General features: G+C 39.8%; 1 protein-coding gene across 3 annotated transcripts in view; it reads right to left on the bottom strand.

The window, feature by feature from the left end:
- The window catches only part of EDRF1 (erythroid differentiation regulatory factor 1), a 53,115-nt gene extending 37,501 nt beyond the window's left edge, over positions 1-15,614 (bottom strand). For all 3 annotated transcript variants that reach the window (XM_020791512.3, XM_020791515.3, XM_020791514.3), the window contains exons 1-6: positions 15,374-15,614; positions 9,013-9,221; positions 7,493-7,559; positions 4,554-4,679; positions 3,458-3,582; positions 190-349 (exon numbers count right to left, since the gene is read on the bottom strand). In XM_020791512.3, coding sequence (XP_020647171.3) covers positions 190-349; positions 3,458-3,582; positions 4,554-4,679; positions 7,493-7,559; positions 9,013-9,221; positions 15,374-15,487 — 801 coding nt within the window. In that variant the 5' untranslated portion in view covers positions 15,488-15,614. The remainder of the gene's footprint in view (positions 1-189; positions 350-3,457; positions 3,583-4,553; positions 4,680-7,492; positions 7,560-9,012; positions 9,222-15,373) is intronic.
- Between the last annotated feature and the right edge of the window lie 1,149 nt (positions 15,615-16,763).

Genomic DNA, 16,763 nt, shown 5'->3' with positions numbered 1-16,763 from the left:
GGTAATGGCAGTAAGTGCTGTAACAAGACCTCTTGCTCTTATCCAGAGGAAGAAAGCATTGAAAAAAATTAGTGCTTCTCTTTTTTACCATATTATCACCAACCTTTCCAACAGGTCTTCAAAATGCCAGCATTATTTTACTTAATGCTCAATTAGTTTCCTTGATTAAGTAATTTATGCCATATTAACCTGGTCAGAAGCAGCTGCATCTTCAGAAAGTGAGGAGGGCATTTCAAAAGGGGCTGGCCAAGAGACCCGTCCTGCTCCATCAGTTTCTTCCTGAGTTCTTTCTTCTTGATGCTGTTCTTCAGGAGTAGGAGCAGGCTGAGCAGCTTCATCACCATTGATGCTAGCAAGACATGGATTGATGTTCCAGTTAGAATGTTCTTTTGAATCCTACATTTTAACTTCTTAGAGGTTTGAGAACTTCTATTATTCAACAGTTAAAGCTAATACAGAGAATTATCTTCAGATCTTATTATATCCTGATTTCAAAGTACAATTCAAAACAACAACACCTGAAAACTAAAACAGTACCACTTTTAGACAATCAAAAATATGTCACTTTTGATTATTTTAATTGTGCAAGGGTACACAAATATTGGACAGTAAAGGTATCCACCATTTAAATTATATATGCATCTATTAATAATTATCCACAACCTCATAATGTGGAATAACACAAATGTCATCCTGCAAAATACATTATCAGTGCTATAAGTATAACGACGAAATACCTTGTGGTAAAATGGAGGCGAGACAGAAAGAAAAGAAAAGAGAAAGAAAAGAAACTCAGTAGCTACATTATATCTCTACACATCAGTACAGTTGTGCCCCGCATTACGACGAAACCGCATTATGACGTTTTTGTGATCGCTTTTGCGATCGCAAAACGATGGCCAGAATAGGCTTTTTTTGCTTTGCGATGATCGGTTCCCTGCTTCAGAAACCGATTCTTCGCAAAATGAGGATTTTCCTACAGCTGATCGACAGTTTCAAAATGGCAACCGGGTAAAAAAAATGGCTCCCCGCTGTTTTCTGGGACGGATTTCTCGCAAGACAGCCACCGAAAATGGCCGCCCTATGGAGGATCTTCGCTGGACTATGAGTTTTTAGCCCACTGGAACGCATTAAACGGGTTTTAATGCATTTCAATATGTTTTTTATTTTCGCATTACGATGTTTTCTTTCTACAGCGATTTCGCTGGAATGAATTAATGTCGTACTGCGAGGCACCACTGTACAGCCAAAGGCATCACCAGCAAATATATACTTAACACAATTTTCCTGCAAGATTGGTCTTCGATGTACCAAAAAGTGCTACACAAGCATAAGAACTCAATACAGCATATTCTGAGGTCTTCCTTGCTGCATTATGACATTTCTTTATGGTGGTCTCCATTTTAGTGAGCAAGGAATGTATGGCTTTAACATGTTACAAAGTAACACATTACAGGTAATAAATTAGTGAAAAACATATGCGGAATACAGTCATTTTCACAAAGGAACACCCAGAAATGTAACTAGTTCAACTTGTCTGTAGCAGTATCAGCATTTCCCTCCATTGCTCATTAACAATATAGAGGGTGTGATATGCCACAGAAGACAACACATCGACTGAGGGGAAGGATGAGACACAAACACAAATATCTCTGCAGAGAGAGCATTTTCAAAACTATAAAGGCATCAGCAACTATTGTGCATGTGGCCCTGCAGGGCCAGAAGGATCAAGAAAGAAAGGCAGCCTGAGAAGATCCATCATGAGTAGGATTGGGGCCAACACTGTGAAAGTAGCAGTTGCTTCCTCAGACAGAGCACTCAATAGCTCAATGAAGTAAGAGAAAGATCTAGCACTGCAGGATGGCCTTCTGAATGGTTAGTGTCAGGTGTGTGAGAAAAGAAGTGGGGACAACTGAGTAGAGGTGGATGGAAGAAAACATAAGGCAGCATCACACACATCTGAAAGACAGACAGAAACTGACTAATGAGTTTTTAAAGAAAAACTATAGAAGCAACTACAGCTGCAGTACATGGCCTGCAAGAATCAAGAGTACAAGAATAAAGACAGAAAGGGGAAGAAAAGAGAGAGACATTCAGGCTGCATGTCCTTCGTAGCAAAGGAGAGGCTGGTGCCTATGAGGGAGAACTGGGAAATGTGTGTGACTGGGTAGGGGAAAGTGAGAGATACAAGCTTTACTTGTAAAGCTGCCCACAAGTCCATTGTCTGGCAGGAAAGCAGCTTGAGGTCCATGGGGGGGGGGGGGAGAGGATGACTGGAATTCAGGAGAGGTACGAGAGAGAAACATGAGATACTGGTGCCCCACATTGCTACTGAAGGAATTAAAGCAGTAGCAGTTATCATGCACATGGTAAGGCATAGGCTGGCTCTAAGAAAGGGATGAAAGGAAAGATCACAGTGTTTCTCTAAAAACTGTCTGAAATCTTTAAGATCTTAAATCTTGTATACAACATTACATCAATAGTAACATTAATATATCAAAAATGAGTAGCACAACATGTTCCTTCTTTGAGAGGGGAAAATGATAACTATAACAGCTCTATGGAGCAGTAAAGTACCAGATAATGTAAGAGTTCCTTTTCAAAAGTAATATTGCAAGCTCTGTAAATAAGCTGTTCTCTGAAATTCTGTATTTGAGAACATTCATTATGATGTATATGATTTAGAATAGCTCTGCAGTGAGACAGAAAAAAAGAGCCATTTAGCCACGAGTCATCTCCCTTAAAGGAATCTTTCTGTCTTTTGGAGAAGTGGTCCAACCTGAGCATGGATCAGGGTTGGGTTGAAGTGCTATTGCCTGTCCATTGTGCAGTTGATGGGAAATAACCCACATTGGGCCATGTCACATGTGGTCCAAAATGTGATCTATTTCTCCATCTCAACGCACCCTTAGTTGCTAACAGAAAGTTCTATAGTACTTTAAAGACCAACTAAGATAATGCAGCATAAGGTTTGAAGTTCATGTTATTCTGGATATACCATATTTTTCCATTTATAACACACACAACTCCCAAAATTAAGAAAACTTAGCTTTGAGTATTCAGCCTCTGAGCTCAAAACGTTGGACTGTTTGTCTCTGTTGAATCTTGAGCCTACAGGCTCCACCTTCAAGGAGGTGTGTTCCAATTGGTTTGTTCGGGGTCAGCTGACATAAGTTCCATAAGGTTCCTTAGATTAGAAGAAGCTAAGTCTCCTAACTCTAGGAAACTCAGCCTCATAGCTAAAGGGAGTCTGTTTACAGAGGCAAGGTATGTGCTGTTTTCTTCTCTTCTCAACTTACTTCTGTGTAAAAGACACCCCTCAATTTTTAAGGAAATAATTTTAGGAAAAGGTAGCATCTTACAGATGGAAAAATACAGTACATTCTGGAATATACCAGTAGTAATAAATTTCTAACATCAGCAGAAATGAATTCAAGTTAAAATTACAAATAGATACCTGTAATACAAAAATTTGGAAAGTATAGCTTTCTGATACCAGTGTTCCTTGCTTTTTTTCTTTCGTTGCCATTTCTGATCTATTAATCTCTGGTAGAATTCTTTCAACCAAGTCCAATCTCCAGTCTAAGTGACACAAATAAAGAGCAAATTATTTTAAAAAATCAAGTCCTTTGGTTCACATACTGTTTATCGTGCCTGGAGGAAGAACTGTGGGAAACTAAAAAACTGAAACATCTATTGCACATTGGCTGCTCTTAATAAAGATATTACTTAATAACAGCTCCTGTTTTCATTTATAGACCAACATGACTGCCCTTCATTTTTATTATTTGTTCATGGTATGTTTACTCTCTTTTACAGAGAAAATACCATATCCCAAAGTAGTTCAGAGCAATAAAAAGAGAAACGAACAGACCTTGACAGCAGTCTTACAAATGAAAATGGTAATGCATGAGAGAAGCGAAATAGTAAGGGAGTTGAATTCTATAAGGCAAGAACAACGTGGTGATCTATAGTATAAGCAGACATTTATCTCCATTTCATGCTGATCTTCCTACCAACAAATGTGACAAGCTAGTTTACCTCTCACACTGATGTTATTCTTGGGAGGTAAGATTTGTAATCCTGTCTTCCCTGGTCTCTGCAGAAGCAAGAATTTCCTTCCCTTCTACACTACTGTCTTGAAGCCACGGCATTAAATGATACTCAGGAAATTATAAGTTGCATAAATCAAAATATTTTGTGTGTACTTAAGCTGTTATACTGTTATCACCACCATATCAATGTCCAAGCTCTGAAATAATTTAACCATATATTTCAACCTATTCATCATGATAAAAAAACCTGCTAGATACACTGAATTTTAAGAAAACTACACTGCGCATGAAATAGTTTAGCAAAAGCAAAATCAAGCACTGGAAGACATCTTCTGTTCCATCAGCCAAAAAATATCCAACGCTTTAGACTGTATACTTATTTTCTGTTTAGCTAGTCATGCACCTACATATTCCCTGTTGCTCAGAGTAGGGGAGGGAGACTATTACAGACTAAAAATTAAAATACCATATGGTTAAAAAAATTTACTGGTTTACCACCTGTGATGATCTCATAAAAAGTTCCTGAATATCCAGATCATCCAATAAAAGGGTTCTCCCAATCCGATGTACTGCCATGCTGACATGTGATTTGCTGTAAGGTATCTTAAGAAGCTTCTTAATATTCTAAAGCATAAAGAAAAAGACAAAAAAATTACCAATCATTTTAGAATATTTACAGGCTAGCTAGCCCTACAGACTTTCCACATGGGTCAAACTGGACAGTGTGATACAATGTGTAAGCTTTAAAGAATAGCAAGTAAGTCACTCATTTCAACAGCAGCCAGAAACCAGCTTAAAAAATGTTTTTGACAATGACAAAATTCAGATATCAAGCCAAACCATGGTTAAGATAGCTGAACTTTATTTAGGCTGAATCTACATTAACAAGTCAATATTTGTAGAATGTTGACAAACCTGAGTCAGAAAATGTGGTTTGGAAGATATGTGAGTTTACAAACCACTGTTTGTGTTATTGTTTAATAGGATATTCAACTTCATAAACTACAAATACGGACTCTGCTTATTTCCCAGAGTCACTGTATCTAGACCTCAGAATGCTGAGCAGACAAAAACATGATGTAAACAAGCAGCTCAAAATGGCCTGCCTTAATATTTGGCACACCAAACAATGCCTTGCAGGAAAGATAATGTTCGAGGTGCAAAAGTTATAAAGCACTTTTTTACTGCATCAGGAGGATATTTTGCACATTTATTTCCAAACTTATCTTCATTTGTTACCAATCATGTATGTTCACCTAAAATACTGTTTCCTCCCCTTTCCTCATCTAGTAAAATACTACTCTAGTATGAAAATTACAACATTATTTGAGTTACTACTGTTTCTTTTAACAGAAAAACAGGAGTTAAGACAGTTTTTAATGTTTACCTGCTTTTAATTATATAATTGTATTTTAATTTAGTGTATAATTTAATTGTTTTTTGAAGTTTTACTTATTATGCTTTTAGTACTAGTCTCTTAATATTGTGAGACGCCTTTGGTCCCCTTATTGGGAGAAAGGCAACCTATAAAACAAACAACAGAACAAAAGGATTGGGCCACCTTTGACTAACTTGTCTATTTAAGAGTTGTCGTTTTAAAAGAGGCAGCTGTGTTAGTCTGTGCTAGCATATCAGGCCAAAAAGAAAAAAGAAAAAAAAGATAAAAACGTGGCACCTTGAAGACTATATTGCAATATTTTAATGTGAGCTTTCATGGACAAGTCCACTTCCTCAGACATAAGAGTGGTACCACATGACAATTTATACATTTGCACATGGCCCCAAAACAAAGAGACTGTTTCCTAGACACAAGTTGTTGATAATGTAGCATTTCACACCTGGCAATGACCTTTAAGACCTCTGTTAACATTCATTTCCCCTCCCAGGAAGCATTTAAGTGTGATCTCTTGTGGATTACAATCCATTTTTAAAAGATACGCACCCTTAGAGACATACATCAAGAACCGTTTCAAATTTAATATTTTACACACCAGCTACATTAAAACAATAGCTAATACAAGAGGACCCCTATATTAACTGGGGATAGTTCAATGCTCCCACTGCAGATGGATGAAATCATGGATATTAGCAAACCCATTAAAAAGAGCAAGAGGTGGGGAACAGTGCAAGGAAGAAGAAAGTGCATGTGCACACTGTGGGCTGGGCTGCAGCAGCGACAATGACGGATAGCTGAAACTGCAGATACTGGTTCTGCAGATATGGGGGTACTACTGTATAACACGAAAAGAGCTTACAAAAATACAAGGAAATTCCAGAGAGTAAAATATACCATTACAACTGTCACATATAATTCTCTACCCATTTTCATGCAGGTGATAAAGTTCTGCTTTGTATAAAGAGTAGTGAACCCTGCAAGTGGGATCTGAAGACCTTAGGAATAGACCTCAACAGATGGGAAACTTTGACATCTGAGCATTCAGCCTGGAGGCAGGCAGTGCAGCATGGCCTCCCCCAATTTGAAGACACTCTTGTCCAGCAGGCCGAGGCAAAGAGGCAGTTCCGAAACCAGCAAAATCAGGGAGCTGGACAGGGGACAGTTTGTGTTTGTCTTCAGCGTGGAAGGGATTGTCACTCTCGAATAGGCCTTCTCAGCCACACCAGACGTTGTTTCAAGACCTCTATTCAGAGTACAATACCACAGTCTCTTGAGACTGAAAGATGCCTACATAGTGAACCCTGCATATTTCCACTCAGAAACAAAATATTCCAAGGTGTTAACTCTCCCTTTTTCTTTTCTTCCCCCTGAAAATAGCACAAGAGGATGGCACCATGGCTTTCTGGAATAGTACAGGAGGTAACTTCTAGGGTAATAGGGAAAGGAAGAATGATGAAAGTTTATCCCCTCACCCCATCCCATTCATGAATGTTCAACTGAATCCAAGCCTTTTCTCCAAACAAAAGAGCAATCTTCCACTGGATTTTGCTTTCAAATACAGTTGTATTTTTATTTAGAATTAAAATGTAGAAGTGTCCTGTGTTATATTAAGATTTACTACTCCAGTATCAGGAAATTTACACATTTAATTATGTCAAAAATAGAAACAACTATCACACAAAAATACATTACGAGTTCATCACCCTCTGATATCATGAGAGTGGAAGCAGCAGAAGTCAGACAGCTGCTAATGTGCCTGGACACAGCTTGAGCCAAAAGTACCTTTCTTCCAGCTAACAAAAAACATTGGAAGTCCTTTCCCTGAGAGTTAGCACATGTCTAACATCAACAAATAAATTTACCATATGCACCTCCAGATAAAACTGATTAAAAACAAAACAAACTCTAAGTCTCAAAATAAGGATTTGTTTCTTTATGGGTAATTTTAGCAGTAAGCTTTCTTAAGGGTAAGGCCAACGAAATGGTCATGCTAACTATTTGAGGTTATGTCCTTCATTATGTTACCACATAATATACATACCTCTGAGTCAGATACAACATCCACATCATTTCCTATTGAATCGATAAAATCATACGCCATACCAAAGCTATTATAAATTAAAAAAATAAAAATATATCATGTACCATTTGAAGTAATTATCAAGTACTAAACTTTATCCAAAGCAGTTTTACTATAATAGGCAAAATCTTGATGCCTTAGTTATTCTGGAATAAGCTAAATAAATTGAAATCTTTCTATCCACTTTCAGGTTCCAAGGCTCCCTACAGTTCCCATTTGCTCTGGTGAAGCCTCGGGAGGCTTGGGATGGGGGAGGAACCTTTAATAGTCAAAAATTACTGTCAAATTACCACTGTTGGAATCAGGATCACAGGCAGTGATTTTTGACTATAACAGGCTCCTACCCCCATGTTGAGGCCCCCTCAGAACAAAAGGGAGACTAAGGAACTTCAGGACCTGAAAGGAGATGAGAGGAGAAGAAGCTTTCAATGTATTTAAATTAATTTCCAGAGCCTGTCTCCAGGATTTTGCCCATTATCAACATTAACCAACATTATAATTACATATTTACTCACTATTACAAATCATTTCAACAACATAAATATAAATATTAAGATGGAGGGCTGGATCATGTATGACATTCTAATAATGGAAAGAAAGAGGCTGTTTGTGCTGCTTTCTCTTCTGCCTGCACCATTAGGACCCTTTTGAAACACTACAGGGAGTGGTACAGGAGAATCAGGTTGCATTTATATATTTAAACAAACAACACATACATGATTTCCCTAATGAACATAACGTAAACAAATGCTTAGATCATGTTTTAAAAATGCTGGATGAAATCCTGCTGCTTAATTCACTCTAGAGTAGGCCCACTGAATCAGTGGGGATTTGATGAGTCAATCAGTTGCACTGATTCAAATGGGCCTACTCTAGTTGCAACTTGCTAGCGTTTGGGTCTACTCTAGTGTGACTACACTAAGCAACAAGATTTCAGCCCAAGTGTCCAATGGAGCCAGGTCCAACAGTAATTGCCTGTACCATTAGTTATTTATAGAAGATGACTCACCAAATCCCCACTGATTCAATGGGCCTATTTTAATGCAATTTATTATGCCAAGCAACAGGATTTCAGCCACTTTTGTTCACAACCAGCTTGGCCTTTCTGCTACATTTCATCATACTAATTATGAGCACATGATTTTCTACTATGGATACAAAGCAGACTTAAGAAGCTTTGTTTTACTATAATCTAACAAGGTTTTTGTGCTACACTTCTATTCACAGCTGATTGCTATGTCAGGACATTAAAGCTACATACAAACTTTTTATGCACATACTAACAAAGTAACTCCGCAATTTAAATATTTCTGAAATGAGCCAAATATTTGCTAGCTTCACAAAACTATATGAGTATATAAATAAAACATAATTAACACTGTCATTAAAAATAATTAAGTACTCTGAAAATCCTACAATGTATTTATAACACATACTATATGAGCTGCCTTTTATCCCACCTGAGTATCTTTACTACTTACCTTGAAAATGGTTTGCTTTTCTTGCTGTTTCCAAGAATAGTAGCACCTGCTGGTCCCAGTTTGGCACTTTCACGTAACCAATTTGCAGGAGGAAGTTTCAGATCGGTCTTCTCTTGAAGGCGAGCAAACGCTGCTTGTGGTGGAGCAGATGAATATTTTACAACAGCACTGCTTTTTACTTCATTGCCTCCAAGAAATAATACAGATCTCTAATTCACAAAATACGAAACATTTAATTAGCTAAGAGATTCTAATTCAATGACTTCTATTACAAATGTCATTACATACAGCTTACATTAATGCAGTTTCATTCCAAAAAAGTCACAGAATGTACAGTAAAAGATGTTGACACTTCAGATCTAGGAACTAATTCTTTCTAAACAAAAGATAACCCCAAAATATAATATGGCTAAAATTCTCACCCATGAAATAGTTTGGGCAACAGATAATAAATTTACTTACAGCAACAAATTATCTAGTACATTCCATAAATCCACAACATTTACTTGTTTAGGTAAAGAGGAAAAGAGCAGAGAATTTAGGGCAATGGTATAATTAAGAGAAAGGTAACTGTGTGTCCCTCAGAAAGCAACTGGACCACTGCAACAGTGCTTATGGATACGGTGGACCCTTGACTTACAGACTTTGAATTACAGACTTCTCTGGCCGCAAAATTTAGGTTCGACTTGCAGCCTGAGAATCAACCTACAGACCAGAAAAAAACCCAAAATGGAACAAAAATGGAACAAAAACAGCCAGTTACAGGATTAATTGGTTTTCAATGCATTGTAGGTCAATGGAGACTCGACCTACAGACTTTTAGGCCTGCAGCCACCGTTCCAATATGGATTAATTCCATAAGTAGAGGGTCCACTGTACCTAGCACTGCCTGGATTTCACCCCCAAAATCTGTACACCAACAAATATATAACATTGCTTATTGCTAACATCACCTGAAAACATACTGATGTGTAAGAATGGCAGTAGCATCATCTTTCCCATGTTTTATTTCATTACGTTTCAAGTGAAGGAAAAAATAAAAGATTCAGATAGAAGCAGAAGAAGACAGGAAGACATACAAAGCAAATAAAAAAAGAGGAAGATCAGCAGTGATACTGAAAAATTCAAATTGATCTTATATTAAGGCTAAATCCTAGATCTACAAAGTTTGAAAGACTACTAATATATCACTTGGTGTCAGGAATGTTGCAAACTACAAGGTAGATAAATAGGATACAGCAGTGGAGATATACATTAAACTTTCTGGGAATCTAATCCCCAATCTACTATCAAATACTGAAGCTCACTCCTCCCTTCCAGCTTTCACAGCTAAATTAGTATGGGCCAGAAACTACATAAACAGGGTAGTTTTATTTGTGGACGGGAAACAAAACTAAACCTACCTATCTCAACATGGGAGATAAAACAGTAGCCCTGTAACAAATGCATAATACTTCCTGTAACCATAAGGCAGGGTAAGAATGCATTTTTTCAGTTACAACCAAAACATAACGCCATGTCACCCCTAACACGTACTACAGTAAAGATTTCCAATGTATCTCAATATCTATTTGAATAAAGAGGAAAGAGTTTCTTAGTACTGTATGTCATTAACTAATTTTGAGGGATCAAAATACATTTGTTCAGTGACAGAGAAGATAGGGAAAAGCAATTTGAGAAATGCTCTGGATACATGTATCGTACAATTGCACTCATTTCACATGCTAGCAAGGTTATGCTCAAAGTCCTACACGGTAGACTTCAGCAGTATGTGGACCGAGAACTCCCAGAACTACAAGCTAGATTTCGAAGGGGCAGAGGAACTACAGACCAAATTGCTAACATGCGCTGGACTATGGAGAAAGCCAGAGAGTTCCAGAAAAACATCTACTTCTGCTTCATTGGCTATGCAAAAGCCTTTGACTGTGTGGACCACAACAAACTATGGCAAGTTCTTAAAGAAATGGGAATGCCTGACCATATTATCTATATCCTGAGACATCTATATGTGGAACAGGAAGTAAGAGTCAGAACTGGATATGGAACAACTGATTGCTTCAAAATTGGGAAAAGAGTACAACAAGGCTGTATATTGTCCCCCTGCTTATTTAAATTATGCAGAAAAAAATCATGCAAAAAGCTGGAGGGGAGGAATCCCGAACCAGAATTAAGATTGCCTGAAGAAATATCAGCAACCTCAGATATGCGGATGATACCACTCTGATGGCAGAAAGTGAGGAGGAATTAAAGAACCTCTTAATGAGAGTGAAAGAGGAGAGCACAAAAAATGGTCTGAAGCTCAACATCAAAAAACAACAACAACAACAACAACAACAACAACAACCTAAGATCATGGCCAGTAGCCCCATCATCTCCTGGCAAACAGAAGGGGAAGAGATGGAGGCAGTGACAGATTTTATTTTCTTGGGCTCCAGGATCACTGCAGATGGTGACAGCAGCCATGAAATTAAAAGATGTATGCTTCTTGGGAGGAAAGTGATGACAAACCTAGACAGCATCTTAAAAAGCAGAGACATCACCTTGCTGACAAAGGTCCACATAGCCAAAGCTATGGTTTTTCCAGTACCGATGTATGGAAGTGAGAGCTGGACCATAAAGAAGGCTGATTGCTAAAGAATTGATGCTTTTGAATTGGGGTGCTGGAGGAGACTCTTGAGAGCCCCCTGGATTGCAAAGGGAAAAAACCTGTCCATTTTGAAGGAAATCAACCCTGAGTGCTCACTGGAAGGACAGATCCTGAAGCTGAGGCTTCAGTCCTTTGGTCATCTCATGAGAACAGAAGACTCCCTGGAAAAGACCCTGATGCTGGGAAAGTGTGACAGCAAGAGGAGAAGGGGACAACAGAGGATGAGATGGTTGGACAGTGTCATTGAAGCTACCAACATGAATTTGACACAACTCCGGGAGGCAGTGGAAGTCAGGAGGGCCTGGCATGCTCTGTTCCATGGGATCACGAAGAGTCGGACATGACTTAATGACTAAATAACAGCAACTGGATACATCCATAGAGTTATAAAAGGGCAGGATAAAAAGCTGAGTCTTAAAAATAAATCTGCTTAAATTGCCCAAAATGTAACCCTGTTAGCATGCTGTAGGAAAAAGATACCCTGTATAATTTTAAAGGTTGCCAAAATTATTATAGCATAAGCTTCTGTGATCCACACATGCATTTTAACAGAGATGAATACTGTCTTAGGACAAATATGCAAAAATGGACCAAATCAGGGGTATCTGAATAACTCCAGAGCAACCACAGAAGAAGTAAAAATCCACTGGTAGCCAATGGGGTGGAGCAACATTCACACAAATATTTTATGTTCCATCCAGCATTTGATTAAAAATCTTTCAGCCAAAGATGCTCAGTGATCTGAACTAGAAGAGACATTAACAAGACAACGCTTCAGGCACCATAGAAGAACACAAGTGGTAGATGAACATCACCATGAAGCTAAAGAGCTACTCGGGACACTTCAGTGAGGCACTATGATGACTTAAAAATGGGATCACCATGCTCTGTATATCCTGTTGCAGCCACTTCTACAGCCACTTTGTGTAGATGCACGAGTTGAAATGCAACATCACTGCTAGTTAGGATTTACATTCTAGAACTATCTTTTCCTTATTATCTATCTTAGTTAATCTAGTATTAGTAGTATGTGTGACAGAGTTTATGGATGAAGGGCTGCATGCCACTTGTACTACAGTTGTGTTCAAAATTATTCAACCCCCAATGCTGTAAAGGGGTTTAGGGACTATAGTGTACATTTGGAATTGTATTCAGAATGAAATCCTACAAGGACGTTTTAAAGAACCAAATGCAACTAAAATAACATCAATTGTTTATGTAATACAGTAGTAAATGTTTCTTTTGTGGTTTCTTCATTGCCACAATTATTCAACCCCTTAAAGACTACCACTCTGAAGAAGAGAGGATCATTCAGGTGTTTTCGATCAGGTATTGAAAACACCTCTGGATGTCACCGAGCACCAATCAAGCATAATAAGCACCAATTAGGCAGCTTTAAAATGACTGTGATACTCAGCTCCTTCTAGACATTTACTGGTGTGGTTACAAACATGGTGAAGTCAAGAGAATGGTCCAGGAAGACAAGAGAAGAGGTGATTTGTCTTCACAGAAAGGGCAATGGCTATAAGAAGATTGCAAAGAAGTTAAACATACCAAGAGACACCATAGGAAGCATCATTCGCAAATTCAAGGCAAAGGGCACTGTTGAAATGCTACCTGGTCGTGGAAGAAAGAAGATGCTGACTTCGACTGCTGTGCGCTACCTAAAGCGTAGAGTGGTGAAAAGTCCCCGTGTGACTGCTGAGGAACTGAAAAAAGATTTGTCAGATGTGGGTATAGAAGTTTCAGCTCAGACAATAAGGCGCACACTGCGTAATGAAGGTCTCCATGCCAGAACCCCCAGGCGCACCCCCTTGCTGTCTCCCAAGAATAAGAAGAGTCGACTGCAGAATGCCAAAAGTCATGTGGGCAAACCACAAAAGTTGTGGGATAGTGTTCTGTGGACTGATGAAACAAAATTAGAACTCTTTGGGCCCATGGATCAACGCTATGTTTGGAGGAGGAAGAACAAGGCATATGACGAAAAGAACACCTTGCCTACTGTGAAGCATGGCGGAGGGTCAATAATGCTTTGGGGCTGTTTTGCTTCTGCAGGTACAGGGAAGCTTCAGCGTGTACAAGGTACCATGAATTCTCTTCAGTACCAGGAGATATTGGATGAAAATGTGATGCAGTCCGTCACACACCTGAGGCTTGGGAGACGTTGGACCTTTCAACAGGACAATGATCCCAAGCATACCTCCAAGTCCACTAGAGCATGGTTGCAGAGGAAAGGCTGGAACATTTTGGAGTGGCCATCGCAGTCACCAGACTTAAATCCGATTGAGAACCTCTGGTGGGACTTAAAGAAAGCAGTTGCAGTGCGCAAGCCTAAGAATTTGACTGAACTGGAGGCTTTTGCCCATGAAGAATGGGCGAAGATACCCGTAGATCGCTGCAAGACACTTGTGTCAAGCTATGCTTCACGTTTAAAAGCTGTTATAACTGTAAAAGGATGTTGTACTAAGTACTAAGATTGAATGTCACTTGGGGGTTGAATAAAAACTAATAATGATGTGAGCACAGAAAAGACATTTGTGGTTATTTCATTATAAACTTAAGGTTATATTTCTCTGACCTACAAGTGCCTCTTTCATGTAAATGTAAGCAAGATGACTGAATGATCAAAATCAATGTCAAAATGGCCAAAACATTCAATTTCAGTGGGGGTTGAATAATTTTGAACACAACTGTAGCTCTAATTGGCTAGGTCAGAACTTGGGTACTATGTCTGTTTTTCTCCACCTTTTTATCCTATTGCCTACTGGCTTTGGTACAGCCACTAAAATTCTTCCTGTGGACAGAGTAAAATCCTTCTAATTCCCATGTTGCCAAAATTGATGGCACTGTGCAGCCGGCAACCAAGGTCAGAGCCATTTGTACCTTCCATGTTTGTGAGAATGGTTTTTTTCATGGAAATCTGTTGTGTGTGTTATGTGTCATCTAGTTTGAATCAAATCCTAAATGTCCCTAATAAGATTTTCAATGTAAGTGAGATATTTCAGGAGAGGCTTTAGCAATGTCACCCCTCTATGAGTTTCTATGGCCAAGAAAGCATTCAAACCTAGGCCTCCCGAGTCCTAATCTGTCACTTTGTCCACTATATAGTGACTACAACATCAAGGGTATAGAAGTGCACAAGGACAAAGATCAGGTCAGAGGGGCACCAGGAGGACACAGAGTGGGTCAGGCACCTATCTGTGTTTCCTTGTTAGGGCATGGGGCAGGTCTGGGGCTGCATCCCAGCGTTTTAACTTAAGATCTCCGTGCATTCCTTTGAACCCCCACCTCAGAGCCAGCTTCTTCACGACGCTCCCTTCCTTTAACACCTGGGAAGAATAAACTGAAACCAAACAAGCAACACGTGGGGCTGGGAGAGAATAAGAAAACACGTCAAGGATGGAGGACGTGAGAGGCCAAATCCCTGGTTTTGTGTACAAACTCTGGATGGGCGTCTCCCGCGGTCCCAGACTCCGTGGACAGAACCGGACACGCGTGCGAAGAGACCAGCTGCTCAATGGTTCCCTGCTTCGTTCACACGTTACCAAAAACCCTTTCCCCCGAAAACTAGCATAAGGCATACGCGAAGACGCGAGTTTCACGCCGATTTGGCAACGCGTGAAGCGACCCTTAAAAGAAAGAGGCACTGAAAAGGAAAGCGTGCCACTCTCCTTGACAGCGGCCGCCAGCCGCTGTTTCGACTTCTCTCGTTACCTGTTTCGACTTTTCTCGTTCTCCTTTCAGCGACTCTGGCTGAGGCGCACTAGCTGCCGGGTCGCCTTTCCCAGCGACGGGCCCCTCGGCCCCTGCTCCCCGAGGGTCCCCCATTCCCTCGGCTCGCCTCGCTGGACTAACAGGAGGGAGAAGACCGCCGTGTTCCCTTCGGCTGACCGGGCGGCTGCGTCCTGGAATCAACCGGAAAGAGCTCGAAAGAACTATTCCCACCTAGAACCCGCCCCCTCCAAGGCTTTGCTCTGTTTCGTTGGCTCCTTACAGCGTCCCTCACTTAAAGTCTCGCGTGGGGGACGGCAGAGTCTCGCGAGAACTGATGGAAATTGCTTGGGGGCGTGTAAAAGTTGAATACAAGGCTGGGAACGCAAATGTCATAATAGTCCAGGTGTGGTGAAAGAACGGCGTGGTCCGGCTCGCAGTGATTGCATTTTCGCAAAGTAACTTAAGTGAATGGCTGTACTAGCCCAATGATGATGTTTTCAGGTGTCTTGCCGTGCAGTACAGCCCAGCAGAGAAGTCCATACCTTTTCACCCGAAGAAATGCACAGCTGAATGCCATGACACGGGGGGGGGGGGGGGGAAATGCCTGTATGCTAAAAACATGTATGTGATTAGAATGAACGTGGGTTATTTGTATTTTTTGTGGGTACGTGAGAAATTTCATGCCAAAAGTTGCTGTTTATTTTATTGTATTGCTTAATTCAGTGGTTCTTAACCTTTTTGAAAGAAACGCCCCCTTGAGCCATTGAGGAAGTTATCATCGCCCCCCTCCCCGCAGTGATATCTTTTTTTATTTTTTATTTATTTATTTATTTATTTATTTAAGACACTTAAATCCAATGACCCCTGAAAACAAAATTAAATTCCAAGAAAATGAAATGCCCCCCAAAAAGTAACATTTAATGATTTAGTTGCAAGTGAATTTTAAGACAAAAAAAGGAATATAAAAAGGGCATAAAAACAAATGCAGGAACTAAAAATTTCAAGACAAAAAGTCTGAAACTAAATTAAAATTGGAGGAAAATATATATTCATGCACACTGTAAAAAGGCTGCAGCCATCTTCATTGTAAAAAGGCTGCAGCCATCTTGCTCCAGCGCCCCCCTACCGTCCCCCTTCTGCTCCAGTGCCCCCACACCGCCCCTTTTCGCTCTACCACCCCGCTGAAAAATGAAATCGCCCCCTGGGGGGCATTATCGCCCACGTTAAGAACCACTGGCTTAATTGTTTTTCAAAACAATTACTGCCTGAGAAAGAGACATGCCACTAAGCATAAAAATCCATTAAAGGCTGTGGTGAAGGTCACGTGTATACATCCTCGGTTGTATATAGGTGTTATATTGGTAATTTCATTCGTTTCTTTGACTCCCGT

This window comes from Pogona vitticeps, chromosome 3 (assembly GCF_051106095.1).
Source record: "Pogona vitticeps strain Pit_001003342236 chromosome 3, PviZW2.1, whole genome shotgun sequence".
Classification (NCBI taxonomy): Eukaryota; Metazoa; Chordata; class Lepidosauria; order Squamata; family Agamidae; genus Pogona; species Pogona vitticeps.
This window is presented reverse-complemented; position numbering and strand designations above follow the sequence as displayed.